Consider the following 20997-nt stretch of genomic DNA (forward strand, 5'->3'; position numbering starts at 1 on the left):
CTCCTCCACATTGAGGTTGACTGATATTCCTGTTATGACAGTATATATTTAGTCTAACTACTGAAATATAGACTGTGCATTGAGGACATTTGGCAGTCAGTGTCTTCAGTGTGATTTCTGATTTGGGGGGGGGATTATCCTCCCTGAGACATTTGAGTGGTGATCACATACAAGGGCTGGATCCGAAATTGCATACTTCTCTAATATATAATAGGTGAAAAACAGTATATGACAAAAGAAGTATGTCTGAATTCAGAGAACTCGGTAAAAAGTACCCGGATGACCTACTTCTTTCGGCAAGATTCTGAGGTGTGCATACAATGTACACTTGAGGCCATGGGAGACGATTTGTGAATGGCAGTAAAGCGACGTAACTGACGCTGGTAGGTCACATGACAATGACAACATGGCGAATGTAGTATGTCCAGATTATATTCATACTGCATACACTCTCATTCTATATAGAACACACTTTTTAGTGGTCGTGGAGTAATATCTTATTCAAAATTAGTACCTATTCAAGAGAGGGTGCGATTTCGGACGCAGCGTATGCTAACTGTATGTGTTTACCTAGAGCTGCAGCTGTAGCCTTTGTCTGACCCTGTTTGATGAAAGAAGTGAGTGAACATTCTCAAAAAAGGGTGGAGACGAATTGAAAGGCCACTGACATTAGGACATCATCTGCCCCAGCTGCATCATTAGAGAAGAGATAACGAAAGTGTAATCAATGGATCAGTCTTTAATCTGAACTATTCAGGATTTACTTCAGAAGCATCATGCTAGGCGTTATTGTTCTGAGATTACAGATTAGATTACTGGTCATGTACAGTAGTTTTTAGTCCAATGTCAGTTATCAACCACAAACATTCCCACAGACCATTCTCATATCACCACACCAAATAGTTTTTAAATGGTGCAGAAATTTAGACGTTATTTAGTAGTGAATATTATGATTGGTTTCTGTCCTGAGGTAATATCCTTTTTTGGAAAACAGAAGAATGGCAACATTGCCAAGCATCACAATCCAAACACTTGAGTATGATATGTTTTCCATCCAAACATCATATCAGTCATCAAAGAAAAAATAATCCTTTTAAAGTGAAATATTTTCACTAAATGATTCAGGTTTTGAAAATAATTGCTTGGTACTATTTTGGATAATTACTGTGAAGAATGCTTTTGACAAGGCCGTTCAATTATTATTCCATATTCTCTTCTATTATCAGAGAAATAATTTCTTCAAAGAGTGGATATTAAAATCTAACATTAATAAAATATTTTAATCGACATGTAACATTTTAGTTCAAGAAGAAGACAGAAAAGCTGTGTAACTTTAATAAACAAAACAAAAGAGTTTAATTCACATGAGAGTAATCCAAAAACAAGAGAATAAACAGTGTGCACAATACACAAACAACACCATACAATGAGTAAACTAAACTGAGGGCAATATATACAGAGCGAGCTAACGATCTAACTAAGGAACAGGTGTGAGAAATCAATCAAACAATGAGTAACCATGACAACCAAAGACAAGCAGGAACAAAGGAAACATGAAACAATGAGAATCAAACTAGAAGTCCATGAAAATGAAACAGAAACAATAACAGAATGTGACAATACACTGGTATTTTTAATAAAAGTAAATATTCAAATCTACACACTTTCTTTGAAATAAAATTATCATCAGAATATTTTCACCTTAAGTAATATCCAATAGGTTATAACATTAAATAAATGAAAGCAAATTCCATGTCATGTTCAAAGATAAATCATTGCTCATCTGACATCAAATTAAGATATTTTTTGTACAAAACGTGTTGCCTTCTGCCAGAGAGCTGAAATGAATGACAATACAGTACGCATTCAAATCACACATCCAGCTGAAGCAGGAAACTATTTTAAAAAGTAAGATCAATTTCCTGGAAATGGTGACCGTGTCAGTGGTCAGGCTTCAGCTCTGTAACAAATCTGTGAACTGACCCACACCGGGCTGTAAACTGGAAGTCTTTTCGCAATTTGAGCTTTTCTGCACGAAAAGGATGGATAAAATGGGAAAATCCAGATGTCCTGTGTTAAGGGAGTCCAATCCAAACAGAATTACTGATGTAATTAAAGCCAAAGGTGCTACCACAAAGTGTTATATAAAGTGAGTGCACTCTAATGCAAACAAAGCACTGACAGTTTTGTATTATTTTCTCCCAAGAATAATACATTTGTTTTTCAGTTTCATGTGTTATGCTGCAAGATCTTATTAAAGCGTAAAAAAAAAAAAGCCTTACAGGAATTTTAATGCATAGAAATTCATTCACAAATAAGTATATGTGTTTATGGTTATGTTGATTATAATTTTTTTTTTTGAATTGTTTGGCTGTTAACTGTCATTTCCCTGTCATTTCTCGGTTCCCTCCCCTCAGCTGTCCTATCCTGTGCAGTGAATAATGGAGGCTGTGAGCATGAATGCGTCCAGCTTTCTCCTGTTCACTTCCAGTGCCGCTGCAGACGCGGATACCAGCTCACAGCTGATGGCAAGACGTGCAGACGTGAGTCTTGCTCTTCTACTTGTGTATCTAAATTTCATAACCATGGCTGGACTTGGTGGTGCTCAATGTTTAGTTTAAAACAAAATTAACTTCAGATGGTGCTCGTTTTCGCTGTTTCAAAATAGCAAGGCTTCATGTTCAACTTACTATATAGTTGATATAATGTTGTTGACAAAACTTCATGATTTGTCCAGTAATCCTGATAAAAGCCTTTAGTACAGTAGTCAGAAGTCAAATATCATATGTTTTGGATACTGGTGCCCCCATCTAGACCAGCACCTGACCAGCGTTAACCAGTCTGGACTAGTATGGAAATTCATGTTGGTGTAAGATGGTTATTTCAGCAGGGTATAGAAGCAGTTATTATTGTTGCTTATTCTCTTTACCTTTTGAAAGTTTTGTTATGTTCATTACGTTGTCCATAAAATGTCCTGGCAGTGCATATCACATGCTGTTAGTCAAAGGGCATGCTGACAAGAGGATGAAAGTAGGAAAACCTTTGGTCTAAAACTGTGTCATAAAGTCAGTATGTAGCTTTTGGACGTGTGGATGAAAGGGTTCTTGGTAGAAAGGTAGAAGCTAAAGAAACTGATCATAACACTAAAACCCAGATGTGCTGTTTTCTCTGAGATATTGGCCACTGATTTGGCGACTTGAAGGTTGCAGAAGAGGGCATCTGTATCAGTCCTGACTGAATTCAAATAAGGTTAGACTAGTGTGTCATAACCAGAACTTCAGACCTTGCAATGTGAGTCACTTGAACAGCAATTTCTTAAACCTCTGTGCATTTTTGGCCTACTTTAAACAGCAGTTTTCACTGAGAGAAACTTATATTATTTAGGCGATAGCATCCTCATCTTGGATGATTTCACTGTGTCAATTCCAGTGTGTCTGCCAAAATTCATATTCAATCTACACTACCACACATATCCAATGTCCTGACACTCACCAGATACAATTGTTCCCCTATGAAGTCTTACCCCTGAGAGTTAGGTGAAGACAAGGAGAAAGAAGGAGGGAGAAAGAGAATGTGTATCTCATTGTGAAACTGTAAGACATTGCCAAAAAAAAAAAAAAAACCTTCCATGCATCAGTGTGGACACGAGAGAGTGTGGAGAGTTCAATTCGGCAAATGGAAAACATTGTAATTTTATTGTTTTCAAACTGTTGTGATCAAAGTACAGATGAGTCCTGGGACAAAAGTATTTGTGCTTGTTAGTTTACTTAAAGACAATGATATATATGTTTATATCAATTAAACATATGATATAAAAAGACTATATCATACAGTATATCTGCATTACATTTTCAAGCAATTTCACACACTGTTGTTCTGAATCAATCAATACAAAACCTATTACAATATCCACCTTATGTTCAATGTAAAAGCTTTTTTAACTTGCATGTGCAAGGCTTCTGGTTTTAGCTGCTTCCTTTTATTTATTTTTCTATAAAAACAGTTTATTGTGTTGCGTGATATGGCAAAATAGTATTTCATTATGATTACGTTATCGTAATCATAAACACACTGATTTGTAGAGCAAATAATTATACCGTTTACTCCACTTTATTCTTCTATTTATTTAGCAGCTAATGAGTCGGAAGTCTTGCACATTCACAGGAAATGGTTTACTTCTGCATTGAAATATAAGGTGAATTTAATTACTGATATTGAGACAAACAGCATTGCAATACTGCTTTAAATAAACAAGCAGTTAATAATGAGTAACTTCGATTTAAGGGACATATTGTCAGCTCTTTGTCTTTTTTGAAAATAGTTCAATACAAAGGCCAAAGCAGAATTAATGGTTGCGTGTCTATGAGTAAAACACAGAGGGCCCTATTTTAACGATCTGAAACGCAAGTGTCAAAGCGCAAAGCGCAAGTAACTTTGTGGACGGGTCTTGGCGCTGTTGCTATTTTCCCGGCGGAATAAATTACTCTTGCGCCTGGCGCAAATCTAAAAGGGGTTGGTCTGAAGTAGCTTCATTATTCATAGGTGTGGTTTGGGCGTAACGTGAAATAAACCAATCAGAGCGACATCTCACATTCCCTTTAAGAGCAGGCGCGCTTGTTCTAAAGCGGATTCCTATTATAACGGCGGATTTGCCAGGCGCACGACAGGAGCGGTTCAAGGCCGAGGAGACCGACGTTCTCGTCAGGGACGTTGGGGATGGAGAAACACACCCAAATTAACTTCGGTTAAACAGGCGTATGATAATTTGAGTAAATGTGTAAGCTAGATGTATGCTTTTATAATAAAATGTCTATCTATCTATCTATCTATCTATCTATCTATCTATCTATCTATCTATCTATCTATCTATCTATCTATCTATCTATCTATCTATCTATCTATCTATCTATCTATCGTAATAATGTATGCTTTGCAAAAATAACTGCTGCGTCTGTGTGTAGATGAGAGAATCAAAGTGTATGCGCGTTGTGCACACGCTACATTGATTAAGGCCAAGCATGCGCCCTTAAAATAGCATATGAATAACATGCGCAATGCGCCACTGACTTTAAACTGTTTTTTTTTTTCGGTCAGTGGCGCAATTGTTTTCTAAACCTGTAAAATAGCATGAGGGAACGTTTGCGCCGGAACACGCCTCCTCTTTGCGCTGAACCGCCCCGGGGAGCGCAAGTGTATTTCTTAGTTAACCGACGTGCATCTGTGGAGGGAAAAGTCCGCTTTGCGCGGGTGCAAAATAGGAATGATACATGCGTCCGTGTACAAAGTCAATTGCGCTGGGTGCAAGATAGGGCCCAGAAGCTCATTTGCTAAGTGAATCCAAGTTTTTGACAAATCACTTGAGTGAATGATTCAATGACTTGCTCAAAGTCATTCATAAGATCGTTCATAAAGTCGCTGTCATTTTCACCTGCTGTTTTATGAATACTATGAAGTCAGACATACTCTTTTTACATACTGTTTTTTATCTACTATATAGTAAGAAAGTAGGTATATTTGGACGCATACAGGGAGTCATTTGTTCCAGTCCTTAATGTTATCAGTGTTTTTGAATGAATCGGTTGAGCCAACAAATCAATGATTCACTCATTAAGACAAACTACTGGCGTAATTATGTGATGTGTAGAAAGAGTCACCTTAACATCTGGAATGCACAAACACAGACAAGCTAAGTGAAACAGTTCCAGAGCTGTTGTACTGTACATCAGCAATAAATATCATATTCATGGTATTTAAATGGTAGGCCAAGACCTCGAATCGTCAACGATTTGCTCACCCAAACCTATAAAAATGTGTTAAAAAAGTAAGTTTATAGCAGCCATAAACCTGGCAATATTTGTTTCTCCCTGATGTAATGTTAAAAACACATTTTTATTTTATTTTATTTTATTTTATATATTTATTTTGGATAGAAACTGTCCTCCAAAGGGTCTCAAAATTGCATTGTATGATGTGTTTTATGTCATAACGTGACTGAGGCAAGTAGGGAATTCAGAAAGCAGGAATTATGTATGTGTATTACATGGACTGTGTTGACAAGATAATGAGAGTTTGTGTGCGTGAGGGAGACAGCCAGTAAAATGACTTATACGATCTGACTCAAATGGCATGTGTTTCAGTGAGGAACCCATGTGTGGAGAGGAACGGCGGCTGTGTGCACTCATGTCGCAGTGATGCCGGCCATGCTGTGTGCAGCTGTCACCAAGGCTTCACGCTGGCCCCGGACCAGAAGAACTGTGAAGGTAAAAGCTTCTGACAGCAGCAGTGAAGGGCCTTCCCACCTTGCTAGGGTTCAGTTACGCTGTCATGGAAAGTATTAAAGAGTTTCTCATCTGCTGGATCCTCTTTTTCCAAAGTTTTTAAAGAAGTTTCTTTCCCATGGTGTGAGAACAGTGGAAGCACTGTCTTTAATTAGATAGCTGAAAACTGTAGAACATGGCTCATCTTCTCAACGCTGGCGAGGACTGGCGAGGTAGACAGTGAGCAGAGCTTTCCACTCTCAAGGCCATGATGGAACCAGTTAGAGCTTGAGGGGTTGCACTCATTGATATTCATTGAAGAAATTTCTGTTTTCTGACTCAACAAATCCAAAGTGAATTCTCGTCTAAGTTGATCTCTGTATAAGTAGAAAAAGGTGACATGTCATCAGGAACTTGTAATTGGTGTGTTTCAGATGTTGATGAGTGTGAAACGGGACTGGCGGCATGCGCTCACAGTTGCCGGAACACCCCGGGCTCTTTCTCCTGCTTCTGCAAACCAGGATATGAGCTGGGCTCTGATGGCAGAAAATGCTACCGTGAGCTAACTTTCTCTTAATTCATTTCTGAGCACGGTTCACTGAACCCCAGTGGTCCCAAAAAGTAGGCATGGGTGAGACAAGTCTGAAGTATTGATACTTTTAATAATGTAGTATCGATCCTGCTTGTGGATGAACTTTAACTACTCTACCATTTAAAAGTTTGGGGTTGGTAAGATTTTTAACGAAAGAAGTCTTTGAAGTCCAAGACTGCATTTATTAGATAAAAAATACAGTAAAAAAACAGTAATATTGTGAAATATTATTTGTTTAAAGGAGTCATAACCTGCAATTTTCACTTTTCCACGAGAATCAATGTATGTTATGATCGACTAACGATTATACACTGGCCGGGAAGCCGATATTTAAAAGTGAAGCGTTTGTTTACCTCAGGGTAAATAAACCAGCGCGCGTGCACGCGCACTCAAATACGAGATTTTGATTTCAGCTCCCTCTTGACGTCATGAGGTAGTAGGATATACCATATATGGACACCGCAGCAGGAAGCCCGCACTTCCCCTCTCCCCCTCATATTCAGTTCAGTCGGGAAAGATGGAGAAACCGAGTGCACACCGGACTTGCTCTGTGGTTGATTGCCATAAAAAACATGTAAATGTGTTTTATCTCCCAAAATCGGACGAAACTATCAGGGACCAGTGGATGAAATTCATTTTTAATGACGCTGTCCCAACAACCCTTTCAACTGGCGTGCAGAGCCATATAGAGCGTCCACGACAGCCAAAACATCGCATTGATCTCGCGAGACAATAATGCCTTCAGAAATAAGGGTAAAAGTAGGTCTGTGTTTATTTTTTTTCCACTTTTCTTTTTTAGAAGGGCCTGAAAGACTATAATACAGCAGTAGGTATCCAATGTAATACTAGGTTATGACTCCTTTAATATAACTGTTTTCTGTTTTTTCTATTCCTGTGTTGGGAAAGCTGAAAGAAAAGAAACCTTTTGTAACATTATAAATGTCTTTGTTAACACATTGATCAATTTAATGCGTACTTTCTAAATAAAAATGTCTTTGTAAGAAGAATCTGACTGACCTAAACTTTTAAACGGTAATGTGTTTGATTTATTTAGCAAGAAAATAATTCATAAAGTGAGCTTCAAAATGACAAATCTGACCTGTATTAGTGCATTCTCATCTGTAAATGCACAAAACATTAAAAAAAAACGTTAAGTTAAAATTCCTCATGTTCTGTAATTGTTGTTATGACATAATACACAAAGATTGTTTGTTGAACATTTGCAGTTTAGGCCTATTCAATTTTAAATCAATATCAGTGATAGTGGCCTAGCACTTGCTATCAGATTTCTTTTCTTTTCTCTTCTTATGAAATTTTATTATGAAACTAGCACAGTATAGGAGATTGGCTGTAAAAATTGAAGTTGAATTAAATAAACAAATAAATATACTGGTAGTGGTATCGACATCAGCAAGATTGGCCTAGCACTTGACATAGGATATGAACACTATGTTCCACTAACATTTGAAAACCAGAAAGTGATAACTTTGCAATAAATGACACAAAGTTTGATATTTGTAATCGAATGCAGTGAGATTCATGCTATTTTAAAGTGTTCATAATCATTTTTGTTTTTAAACAGTTGTTCCAATGAATCATTCACTTTCCTGTAGGTATTGAAATGGAGATTGTTAACAGTTGTGACTCTGATAACGGTGGCTGTACGCACCACTGTCAGCACGGCGCACTCGGACCCGTCTGCAGCTGTAACCAGGGTTATCAGCTCGCAGAGGACCTCAAAACCTGTTTGGGTGAGTGTGCAGGTGTACAGACAGATACATAAATTAGTTTTACAGAATAACTCCAATGAAATCTATCTCTTGGCCTCAGCGTGCATCCAGCTGCACTGATAAACCTTTAAAATCTTCATTCCTCAAACAAAATGAACAACTATTTCCTGCAAAAGTGAATGTCTGCCAGCTGGATCTCAGCAGTTTTAGGTCTTGTGTTTTTCTGGCTGTGCCCTGAAGGTTCTCTCTTCAGAACTGGAATTGTGCTTATGTAAATACCCGGTCTACAGAGTCCTAATACACACCAATGGCTCATGGCCTCGCTTCCTGTGCTGCTTTTATTTGTTTTGTAGATCTGGAAGAATGTGAGGAGGGAACTTCATGCTGTGAGCAGGACTGCACAAACTACGCTGGAGGTTATGAGTGCTACTGCAGGGCAGGATACAGACTCAATGCAGATGGATGTGGATGTGACGGTACATCACAACCTGTTTATTACAGATCGACTATTAAGGAAGAGCGAGGAGACATATCAGTTACTGGCAATGCTATAATGAAATCAGCCCTAGTTACATCACAGTGCAGTCACATTGTCTAAGAGCGTTGTGTTTTCTCCCGGTGTGTAGATGTGGATGAGTGTCTGTCTGATAATGGGGGCTGTGAGCACATTTGTCAGAACACCGCTGGCTCCTATCACTGCTTCTGTCAGTTTGGAAACCGGCTCGCTGACGATAGACATTCCTGCATCTGTAAGTACACCGTGGGGGTCACACGTCACAGTATATATTAGTTATTTGCTATGCATTATACAGCTATTTAGATTACTTGATTCTGATTGGTTAGACACATTCTGTGGTCGGATATGTACAGCCATATGGTCATCGTTGCAAAATAAACCCTAAGTGATCAGGTCCAGCATCACTTAGAGAATGAAGGGGTTTGTTTTGCGATGATGACTAGCTGACTGTACATTATCCAGTTATTTCATGGATACTTGACAAGAAGTAATTAAATAAATGAATACATACAGTACCATTTTTTTTTTTGTATATTTATATTTATATATATATATATATATATTTTTATATTTATTTTATTTTATTATTATTATTTTTTATATGAGAAAGATACTGTGAAAGCTTCCAAACTAACACAGTGTAGGTGATTGGTTGCAAGGGAAATGTCATCATACAAAAATATTTGACCTCAGAATCGACTGACCAATCCGAGTCGAGTATTCCAGAGAGTTATGTACTAATTTTGTAAAATTGAAGCTAACCTGTTTACCTAATTTCCTACATAGTTCTGGTATGATTTCCAACAGTCCATAACCTTTTGTCTCACATAATGAAGTAATCAGAAATGAAAAATCAATATTCTATGTACATATTTGTTTTTTATATATGTTTTCAATATATTTAATATTGTCTTATGGACCCCTGGAAGACTTTCAACCACTCTTTGGAACCTCATGGGGATCCGAATAAAGATCTGAATAATTTTATTTGGTATTTGAAAAATATCTGTCTAATAAGAAGCACAGTGTCGAGCCAGCTGATAAACCTATTCAGTATGATACATAGTTGTTGTAACAGCAAGACAACATTGATCATGTCAATATATCTGTTTCTCTGTGTAGCCCTGGAGAGAGCAGTTGAGGAATTGTCCAGTCCAATGGTGGTTGAGAGACCTCTCCTTCATCTCACTCTCCTCCAGGACTACCCACAACCCCTGGAGCGCTATCACGACTATGAGGAAGACCGCTTCGGAGAGCTGCGGGCAGAGAGCACCCTCTCTGAGAAATTTAGTGTGTTGTTTTTTTCAAGTGTCTCGGTTTATTATTAGTGGGGCTTGCTTCTTATTAATCTTACGTTTGTCTTGTCCATCGCAGTGTGTTTGAATGGGACGTTTGGCCATGACTGCAGCCTGACGTGTGACGACTGCTCTAACGGAGGACTGTGTAACATTGACACAGATGGTTGTGACTGCCCAGATGGTTGGACAGCGATCATCTGTAACCAAAGTGTGTCCATTATGTAGTGTGAAACATACACTACTATTCAAAAGTTTAGGGTCGGTAAGAATAAAAAAAAAAAAGTTTTTGAAAGAAGACTCACCAAGGTTGCATTTATTTGATCTAAAATACATATACATATTAATTATTACATGTTAATGTACTGTATATTAAAATGTCATTCATTCCTGTGATGGTAAAGTGTGAGTCTTTAGAGTCACATGATCCTTCAGAAATCATTCTAATATGCTGATTTGGTGCTCAAGAAACATTTCTTATTATTATCAATGTCGAAAACAGTTAATATTTCTGTGGAAACCTTGATACATTTTTTCCAGGATTTTTTTGATGAATAAAAAGTTCAAAAGAACAGCATTTATTTAAAATAGAAATCTTTTGTAACATTATAAATGTTTTACTGCCACATTTGATCAATTTAATGTGCCCTTGCTGAATAAAAGTATTCATTTCCTAACCCTAAACCCAAACTTTTGAACAGTAGTGTAGGCCTATAGTTGTCATATTTACTTAGTACGAAATAACACTTTCTTTTGTCCATTTTAGCCTGCCCAGAGGGAACATTTGGTAGAAACTGTTCTTTCTCTTGTAAGTGCAAAAACGGTGGCACCTGCGACCCGATTAGCGGGAAGTGCCGCTGCCCACCTGGAGTCAGTGGAGACCTGTGCCAGGACGGTGAGTGACTGCCAGATTAGAGCATAAAATGAAATCGTATCTGTGCCAAATCTGATGTTCCAATTACTGTTGGTATGTTTATATGAAATACGGCCTGTGTTTTATATCTCAATTTACAGCTGATGATTTTAGTTGATGTTAATCTGTGAATTAAAGCTTTAATGTGTAGTTTTTACTCTCTGTGATTTAGGTTGTCCAAAGGGACTATATGGAAAGCACTGCAACAAGAAATGTAACTGTGCCAATAACGGGCGCTGTCACCGCACATATGGAGCCTGCCTGTGTGATCCAGGGCTCTACGGCAGGTTCTGTCACCTTCGTAAGTCCAGCAGTATATCACACAGACAGTGACTTAAACTCCAGGAGATACTTACACAGAGTGATTTCCCCAAGTAGGACATGTTCCTGGATCAGCATCCTTTTCTGGACACAACATTCCTGTGAAGCAATCAAAGCCCTAATCCTATTCCAAACCATAACCATAAAATCAAAGGGAAAGAGACAGTGGGGTCCAAAAGTCTGAGACCACAAATACAAATATATAATACAAGTTTGGGTAACACTTTATTTCAGTAGTCCACTTTAGACATTCTACTAACTATAAGTAACTTTGCAACTACATGTCAGCTACCATTCATTAGAGTCTTAGTAGACTGTCTGCTAAATATCGGCTAACACTTTATTTTGATGGTCCCCCAACAGACATTCTACTGAATATTATTAGCTTTGCAAGTACATACTGTAGCAACGTATACTACTATACCCTAACCCTAACCTAACAGTTACTTGTACTCAAGTCAAGTCACTTTTATATTTTATTTATATAGTGCTTTATACAATACAGATTGTTTCAAAGCAGCTTTACAGTGAAAACAGGAAAATGATTCAATGATGCAAACAGAGTTTCTCTAATGATAGTTAGTTGACAAATTAATAAGAGTTAGTTGACATGTAGTTACTTATAGTTAGTTGAAAGAGTTACTTATAGTTAGTAGAATGTCTAAAGTGGACTATTGAAAAATAAAATGTAGCCCAAGTTTTTGTTAAACCTGATAATCATGTTCTCCTGCATGATTTGAGATGATCCAAAGAGCATCTTAAGCTTCAGTGAAAGAGTCACATGAACATTGTCACAAATGTGCTTGTTTGATTAGTGATTGTCGTTGCACTAAATACAAAATAAAGGGTTTTAAGAGTGTCTGTCATAAATGTTTCGTCATTTAAAATAGATAAATCCTAAAAAATAAAAAAAAAATTCAAACCAGGTTCAAATTAGATTCCCAGATTTCTGGGATAAACCTAAACTTAATACCTGATTCATTGATATATTGATTCAGTTGATAGCTGTTCCAGAACCTACAAAGATGATGATCCAGGAACATTTCCTATTTGTGTTAATCATGTTATCATTTTAACATCTGATGGTTCTCTTGGTTATAACAGAATGTCCTACACAATGTCTTTTCCAGCTTGCCCCAAGTGGTCGTATGGATCTGGCTGCTCATTGGAGTGTCAATGCGTGCAGCAGAACACGCTTGAGTGCCATCGACGTCATGGAACATGTGTGTGCAAGCCTGGCTATCAAGGCAAGACCTGCGACCTAGGTCAGTTCAGGGAAGTACAATTCACTGGATTGACAGCTTGTGTGCGAGAAATATGTTTTATCTGTTGTTCTTTGCTTTTTAGAGTGTGATAGTGGATACTATGGTCCAGGATGTAAATCAAAATGCCGGTGTCCATTGGGAGTGTCTTGCCATCACATGACCGGACAATGTCAGCGCCAGTGCCCAGCAGGTCTTCACGGGGAGCACTGCGAACAAGGTGAGTTTAAGCCATGTATTTGCTGGAACAGTGTTAGAAGAGTTTCCATAAAAGTGGATTTATGGCCATCTCTGAGAGTCATTGTGTAAGTTACGCTGGACTAGTGTTTGACAGTACGAATAACATGAGGGGGCCAGGCCAAACACAGCTGCCAAACACTGATGGAAATACCTTTATCTCCTGGCCTGCTGGATGTGTGGATATGATCCTGTATTTCACTCTATTGAAAGATCTAGAATATTCAAGCCCAGTATGTTACAAAACAGATTTTAAAATATCATGGATAACAGGAATTTTCTTGGCCTTTTGAAAGTTTGATGAACTATGTGGAGGTCGCAGGCCAGTTCTGATATGGTCAGCAGGGAAAAACAATGCTCAGTGCTCATAATTAATGCTAAAACTAACAGTTTAATCATGCATTGTTAAAATAGAGTGATGCAGTGATGACATATTTTTGTAGGACAACCTGGAAGTTAGCATCACCCTGGTTCCTTCGACAAAAAACATGACCAGCAAAAGTTTGGTTCATCATCATAATTGTAACAATGAGACAGGGATGAAGCGGAGAGAGAATCCACATGCAAGCACAACTTTACTAACCATACAAATAGGTAATCCAGGGCAAACAAAGAAACTTAGGACAGGAACACTGTAGAGCAAACAACGACTGACAAACCACAAGAGAAACAAAAGGGCAATTTATACACAGGCTATCAAGGTAACAAGGGGGTGTTGTTGATTGTCATGGGAACACACGAGGGTAACCAAGGGAACTAACAAGACACACCTGGAGAGACTAATCAACATGAAAAACATGGCACAAGACAGGAAATTACACAAAAGTCCTCACACAAGTATGGAAGCTTGTTTCCGCCACAAAATAAAAAAAATTTAAATGATAATTGCGACTTTTTATCTCACAATTGCGACTTTACATCTCGCAATTCTGACTTTATTTCTCCGAATTGCGAGATACAAAGTCAGAATTGCGTGAAATAAAGTCGCAATTGCGTGTTATAAAGTCAGAATTGCGAGATATAAAGTCAGAATTACGTGAAATAAAGTCACAATTGCGTGTTATAAAGTCAGAATTGCGAGATATAAAATCGCAATTGTGTGTTATAAAGTCAGAATTCTGACTTTTTTTCTCGCAATTGCGACTTTATATCACGCAATTCTGACTTTATAACACGCAATTGCGAGTTTATATCTCGCAATTCTGACATATTTTCTCAGAATTGTGAGATATAAACTCACAATTGTGAGATATAAAGTCCAATTCTAAGGGGAAAAAAAAGACGGACTTTTTTTTTTTTACCTCAGAATAGTTTATCTCACAATTCTGACTTTATAACACGCAATTGCGACTTTATATCATGCAATTCTGACTTTATATCTCCCAATTGCGTATTATAAAGTCAGAATTCTGACTTTATAAGACGCAATTGCGACTTTATTTCACGCAATTCTGACTTTATATCTCGCAATTCTGACTTTATAACACGCATTTGCGACTTTATTTCACGCAATTCTGACTTTATAAGTATAACACGCAATTGCGACTTTATTTCACGCAATTCTGACTTTATAACACGCAATTGCGACTTTATTTCATGCAATTCTGACTTTATATCTCACAATTGTGAGAAATAAAGTCAGAATTGCGAGATGTAAACTCGCAATTATCTCTTAAAATGTTTTATTCTGTGGCGGAAACAAGCTTCCATACACAAGACATGAACACATCGTGACAATAATCTTCACAAATGAACTACTTTGATGCATTATGAATTTTGAAGCCTAAATACAATTAGCAGAAGTAAAAAGCTAAACGTAGGCTAACTAAATCACAGTCGCATGCCTTTTTCAAGAAAAAAGAAAAAAAATCTCAAGGGAGTATGTACTGATGTCTTTTATGTCGTAAAATGAAACATGAAAATATCTTGAGTTTTGTTAACCACAGACTTTTCACCAAAACCCGTAAAAAAAAAAAAAAAACCCATTGTTTTCCAAATTTACCAGATGCCAATGTAGAGAGGTTGCATACACACCCTCATTCTCAAACTATGAACATGAACAAAATGGTAACCATATTGTAAAAATAAGTTGCAAAAAGGGGTCAGTTTACATCGAAACGTTGGCAAAACCAGCTTGTTTAATACAAAGGGTCAGAAATGTTTGAAAATGGCTTGAACAAGACTTTTTTGGGGTGAAAATGTGAAAAGGTTGAGTAAGTCATTTTCAAGGTAAGAAAGTTCAAAACCGAAGTTGGTCCTGCTTGAAACTTGCACACTTTTATTTAATAATGATATCCGGGCCAGATGACATTCAGTTGCTTGAGTTGATATGTATGCATGCCTTTTTATGAGTATAAAACAAAACTGTCCTGCTGCCATGTTGTTCAGAACCCAAGCAGCCTTCATGCCTCAGTCCACTCTACTTGGCAGGGGGTACGGAAATATCCCGAATATTTCAGCAGAAACACTGAGCTGGCAGTCAAACCCCACAGCCTGGAAGTCATTAAACGATCAGAGTGCTACGTCTGCCATCAATTAGGAACAACAGGCTGTGAAGAGAGTCGCTTTGGCTTGCCTTTTTTACTCGTAGCCTGTAGTTGCTTGACCTGTCAGTTCATTACTCTTGATGCTCAGTAGACTGTCTGGCCCATGTAAAATCTGGGTCCATGAACATTATGATTAATAATACGATTTTGATTTATTTGTAAAGGATTTTTCACAGTAATTATCATTACAAAGCAACATGTTAAAAAAAATATTGCATTAAACATAATTATTATGTTAATTTTAACCTTAAAATCCTAAACCATTTTGGGGGAAAAAAACCCCACTCCTAAATACCCTTCTTAAAAAAGGAGATCAGACAAACAAGCAGTATTAATTTTTTTTAAGAACCGATGTACTATATTTTACAGTGTGCCCTGTGGGACAGTTTGGAGTTGGATGCTCACAGTTTTGTGCCTGTAATGGAGCTCCATGTGACTCAGTGACCGGGCAATGTCACTGTCCTGCTGGGCAGACAGGGGAACACTGCGAGGAAGGTAAGAAAAACAGCACTGGAGATCAAGAAGTGCTGCGAAGTAAAAAAAAAGAAAAGAAAAAAGAAACCAAAGACAGAGTGTCATTTAATACTATCAAATAGTTTAGAGCGAGTTTGCTAGTGAACCATCATATTCACTTATCCCAAATTTATCTGGAATCATCATTTTACATGGTGCTTCATCTTAACCGTATTAAACAAGCTGACCTCAGCTTCTCTCCTCGCTCTACACGTCTAAGAGAGATGAAAATTGTTATGCCATTAATGACTTTTCATTCTGTTCTGGAGTGGATGAGGTAGTTTAGAGGGGAGAAATTGCTGTGTTTTTGGAGGTCTATTATTAGCCACAATTTGCTGAGCCAAAGATCACAGACATAACTCTGGTAATATATCCCTCCTTACGGGCCAATCCATTAGAGGAGTTCTCTCTCAAATACACAAGGACATAATGAGACGCATTCCAGAATGAGAAGAGTGAAGAGCTAGTTAACAAGCCAGAGACAACTATTAGCTGTTAATGAACAGTTAGTGGCTTCCAGCTGTGTGTGTGTGTGTGTGTGTGTGTGTGTGTGTGTGTGTGTGTGTGTGTGTGTGTGTGTGTGTGAGGTTAAATGTGAGGTGTGCTGTGATGCTGTCAGGACTCCCATGTTGACATGCCTGTAAGTATGAATAAGATTAACAGCTTTTACCCCTTATTTTGATTATTTGGTTATATCAGTTCATGTATTGACATCATGCTATGTTATCTTACATTTTGAATAATATGTAGTAGGACCATTTTAGCCGCGTAAGAAAAAAGAAATCATGCTTTGGTAAATCTAATTTATGAGATAAACCTTCATAATTATTAGATAAAAAAGTTGAAATTATGCCATACTAAGTCGTAATTATGAGATAAGTTTGAAATTGACAAAAAGTTGAAATTATGGACATTGGACAAATTAACAGGGCATTATAACAAAGTTAATTGTGCCATAAATGCGGCTTTTCGTGTCATAATTACTTTTTATCTCAATTTTGACTAACATGTGTCAGAATTGTCACTTTTAAATCTCATAATTATGTCTTTTAGGTCATAATTATCATTTACCAAAGCATGATTTTTCTTATGTGGTAGAAATAAAATGATAGTTTACCCAAAATTTTTAATTCGGCTATCATTTATTCATCCCTCATGTAATTTCCTCAACTGAATGACTTTGTTTCTTCTGTGGAACATAAAAGAAGATATTTGGAGAAATGGATATTTTTACAATGAAAGTCCAGTGTTGTTTAGTTTGAGTTCTTCAGAATAACTTCTTTTGTGTTCTGCACAAGAAAGAAATGCATACAGATTTGGAACAACATGCGGTAAATTATTAACTTTATTCTATAACTTTATGTTAAGAGTGTGTAGAGGGCCGTTGGGGATTGGGATGTGCAGAGTTGTGTCCTTCCTGTGATAATGGTGGAGTGTGTGATCGGCAAAACGGCACCTGCATTTGTCAGCCTGGATACATGGGAAATCTCTGTCAGAATGGTAACATTTTAATCTTTCATTTAAATAATCTTAATTCATCATCAAACCTCTGTTCAATACCAGACATATGTCATGAGTTTGTAATTACATTTGTATTTCTGTTTTTCAAATGCAAGATCGAAAATCTGATTTTATCTGTTGATATAATTCACATGGTGGCAAATTTTTAATTTTTTTATCAGTCTGCCCAGTTGGATACTTTGGCCTCAGCTGCCAGTTGCGCTGTTCCTGTGAAAACAGTGGGCATTGCCAACACGTGACGGGTCTCTGTGTTTGTAAAGATGGCTGGACAGGGCCCAACTGCGCAAAAGGTAAGGTCACACTTAAGTCACAGATTAGATTTAGTTCCATGCCTAGAACTTACAGTAAATGAGACCATACTAAATATGAGACAGCACTTCAGTGATAATGTCAAATGGATGTCAGACAGCTTCTCTTCAACACAAGACTGAGCTGTCCTACAGGACCAGCTGACCTTTGCTGGTCACATTATTGCAGCTGCCCAGTCTTGCCTCTTCATGCCCCATAAAATAACAAAATCCAGTCCTTCATGCATTGCCACAGATGCTACCACACCCAACTCCTTGTTCAGGATTTATTGTGTTTGGAACAGACTTTTGTACCCATTACTGGTCAACATAGATCTGTTATGTATATCTATGTATCTTTTATGTAAACATCTTGAGTTTACGCAAAATGAAGCTCCATGATGTGTGTTCCATCTCCAGAATTTCTCACATAATGCCCCGTTCTTTGCATTGGCTTCCTTATTTAAGGCCTCATTACCTATAATTCAGCCTGTATTTTAATAGGAATTACATCATATCCAGTCGGACGACCACATACTTATACGTAGATGAAGCTCAAATAGAATATGATGTTGCAACTCTTCACTGCCCCATCATTGGCCAAAAAAATAAATAAATCTGCATTTAATCATTTTTATCAGCATTTTTGTCTGCAGGAATTAAATACACATTGCAAACGATAATTTGATATTTATTTTCAAATAATATATTCCATGTTAAGAACTTGAAGTGAAAAGTCAGCTTGTGAATTTTGAATATTTACTTTCTCACTATACACTCCATCCAATCCATTACAAATACTTGCATCAGGTTTCTTCGCATAAATGATTCTTGCCCTCAGTGGATCCATGCAGTTTGTTGCAAAAAAAACGCCTGCCAGGAAACCCTAAAGTAAACGAGTTAACTGCTTTAATAAATCTGGTCTTTACTTTACTCAAACTCGTAATGTGATCATCTCATAGTGACATAGTGGGAATTAATTATTTGATGTAATGGGGCATGTATATTCTGTGGCAGCTTGTGAGCCGGGACGCTGGGGGCCGAACTGTGCCAACCCGTGTGACTGCAGGAGCAGCGTGGGCAGCTGTGACCCTGTGACTGGGCAGTGCCATTGTGATGCAGGCTACACGGGACCACGCTGTGATCAAAGTATGAGCAACCATTGGTATGTCCTTCAGGGAACGTAAATCTAGCATTTTCTGATGTTTTTGTTGTGTTTTCTAGAGTGTCCCCATGGTTTCTTCGGCCAGGGCTGCCGCCACAGATGCCAGTGTGAGAATGAAGCAGCGTGCGAGCATGTGAGCGGTGCCTGTACTTGTTTACCAGGCTGGACTGGAACGTACTGTGAAAAACGTAGGAAAAATTTCTGGTTATGTGCTACATATGTTTAAATCTAGTCCATTTAACCTGTTTAAATGTATCTTCAACAGCATGTCCTGAGGGCTTTCACGGTTTCGAGTGCCAGCAGAAGTGCCAGTGCCTGAATGGTGGCCGTTGTCGCCCCGTGACTGGAGACTGCCAGTGTCCCTCCGGCTGGGTCGGGCCCCTCTGCAACACCAGTGAGTCATTTTACTGCAGTCAACATCCCATGACAATGAATGGTAACAAGGAGCATGTTCAAAGCATTCCCTCTCTCTTTCGTGTAAGGTGAAAGACAAGTAGAGCAATAAAACAGATGCTTTGAATTTGTGTGTCAGTGGATCGGCACACTTTACATGCCGGCAAGGCCTCGTCCTGATATGCCTTTGATGTGGAATCCTAGTGGCATTGTATTTCAGGATGTATTGCAGTACCTTTTGTTGTTTCAAAAAACAAAACATAGTTTTAATGATTATATTTGTCTTGCTGTAGCATGCGAAGCTGGCACCTATGGCCCTGGCTGCGATCAAACCTGTAACTGCCACAATAATGGCACCTGTGACCCTGCTGATGGGCGATGTGAGTGTGGAGCAGGATGGACAGGGAACAGCTGTGAACAAGGTGATGTTTTTAATGTAACTGTCCTCACAAACCCCCACAAAAAACATAACTATATTGCTTAGTCATCCCACTCACCGACGCATAGACGGGTGGCATCGATGGGTCCAACGCATCAATCTTCCCCGCGTTAACATCAGCTATTTATGCGCTGTTCTCGTAAGGTGTACAGTGTGTACACACAGCACCCCACATTGACAGATAAACACAGAATTGTTGACATTTTTGCACATTTATTAAAAAAGAAAAACTGAAATATCACATGGTCCTAAGTATTCAGACCCTTTGCTGTGACACTCATATATTTAACTCAGGTGCTGTCCATTTCTTCTGATCATCCTTGAGATGGTTCTACACCTTCATTTGAGTCCAGCTGTGTTTGATTATACTGATTGGACTTGATTAGGAAAGCCACACACCTGTCTATATAAGACCTTACAGCTCACAGTGCATGTCAGAGCAAATGAGAATCATGAGGTCAAAGGAACTGCCTGAAGAGCTCAGAGACAGAATTGTGGCAAGGCACAGATCTGGCCAAGGTTACAAAAAAATTTCTGCTGCACTTAAGGTTCCTAAGAGCACAGTGGCCTCCATAATCCTTAAATGGAAGACGTTTGGGACGACCAGAACCCTTCCTAGACCTGGCCGTCCGGCCAAACTGAGCTATTGGGGGAGAAGAGCCTTGGTGAGAGAGGTAAAGAAGAACCCAAAGATCACTGTGGCTGAGCTCCAGAGATGCAGTCGGGAGATGGGAAAAAGTTGTAGTAAGTCAACCATCACTGCAGCCATCCACCAGTCGGGGCTTTATGGCAGAGTGGCCCGACGGAAGCCTCTCCTCAGTGCAAGACACATGAAAGCACAACTGAAGGACTCCAAGATGGTGATAAATAAGATTCTCTGGTCTGATGAGACCAAGATAGAACTTTTTGGCCTTAATTCTAAGCGGTATGTGTGGAGAAAACCAGGCACTGCTCATCACCTGTCCAATACAGTCTCAACAGTGAAGCATGGTGGTGGCAGCATCATGCT

General features: G+C 38.4%; 1 protein-coding gene across 2 annotated transcripts in view; it reads left to right on the forward strand.

Annotated features, from left to right (window-relative positions):
- Window positions 1-20997, forward strand: part of megf6a (multiple EGF-like-domains 6a) — a 63292-nt gene that overhangs the window by 33145 nt on the left and 9150 nt on the right. For both annotated transcript variants that reach the window (XM_084427372.1, XM_084427373.1), the window contains 19 exons: window positions 2418-2543; window positions 6138-6260; window positions 6692-6814; window positions 8463-8600; window positions 8933-9055; window positions 9206-9328; window positions 10219-10386; window positions 10471-10602; window positions 11158-11286; window positions 11477-11605; window positions 12756-12890; window positions 12973-13107; window positions 16040-16165; window positions 17552-17683; window positions 17866-17994; window positions 19009-19140; window positions 19216-19344; window positions 19422-19550; window positions 19843-19971. In XM_084427372.1, coding sequence (XP_084283498.1) covers window positions 2418-2543; window positions 6138-6260; window positions 6692-6814; window positions 8463-8600; window positions 8933-9055; window positions 9206-9328; window positions 10219-10386; window positions 10471-10602; window positions 11158-11286; window positions 11477-11605; window positions 12756-12890; window positions 12973-13107; window positions 16040-16165; window positions 17552-17683; window positions 17866-17994; window positions 19009-19140; window positions 19216-19344; window positions 19422-19550; window positions 19843-19971 — 2490 coding nt within the window. The remainder of the gene's footprint in view (window positions 1-2417; window positions 2544-6137; window positions 6261-6691; window positions 6815-8462; window positions 8601-8932; window positions 9056-9205; window positions 9329-10218; window positions 10387-10470; window positions 10603-11157; window positions 11287-11476; window positions 11606-12755; window positions 12891-12972; window positions 13108-16039; window positions 16166-17551; window positions 17684-17865; window positions 17995-19008; window positions 19141-19215; window positions 19345-19421; window positions 19551-19842; window positions 19972-20997) is intronic.

This window comes from Rutilus rutilus (assembly GCF_951802725.1).
Source record: "Rutilus rutilus genome assembly, chromosome: 13".
Classification (NCBI taxonomy): Eukaryota; Metazoa; Chordata; class Actinopteri; order Cypriniformes; family Leuciscidae; genus Rutilus; species Rutilus rutilus.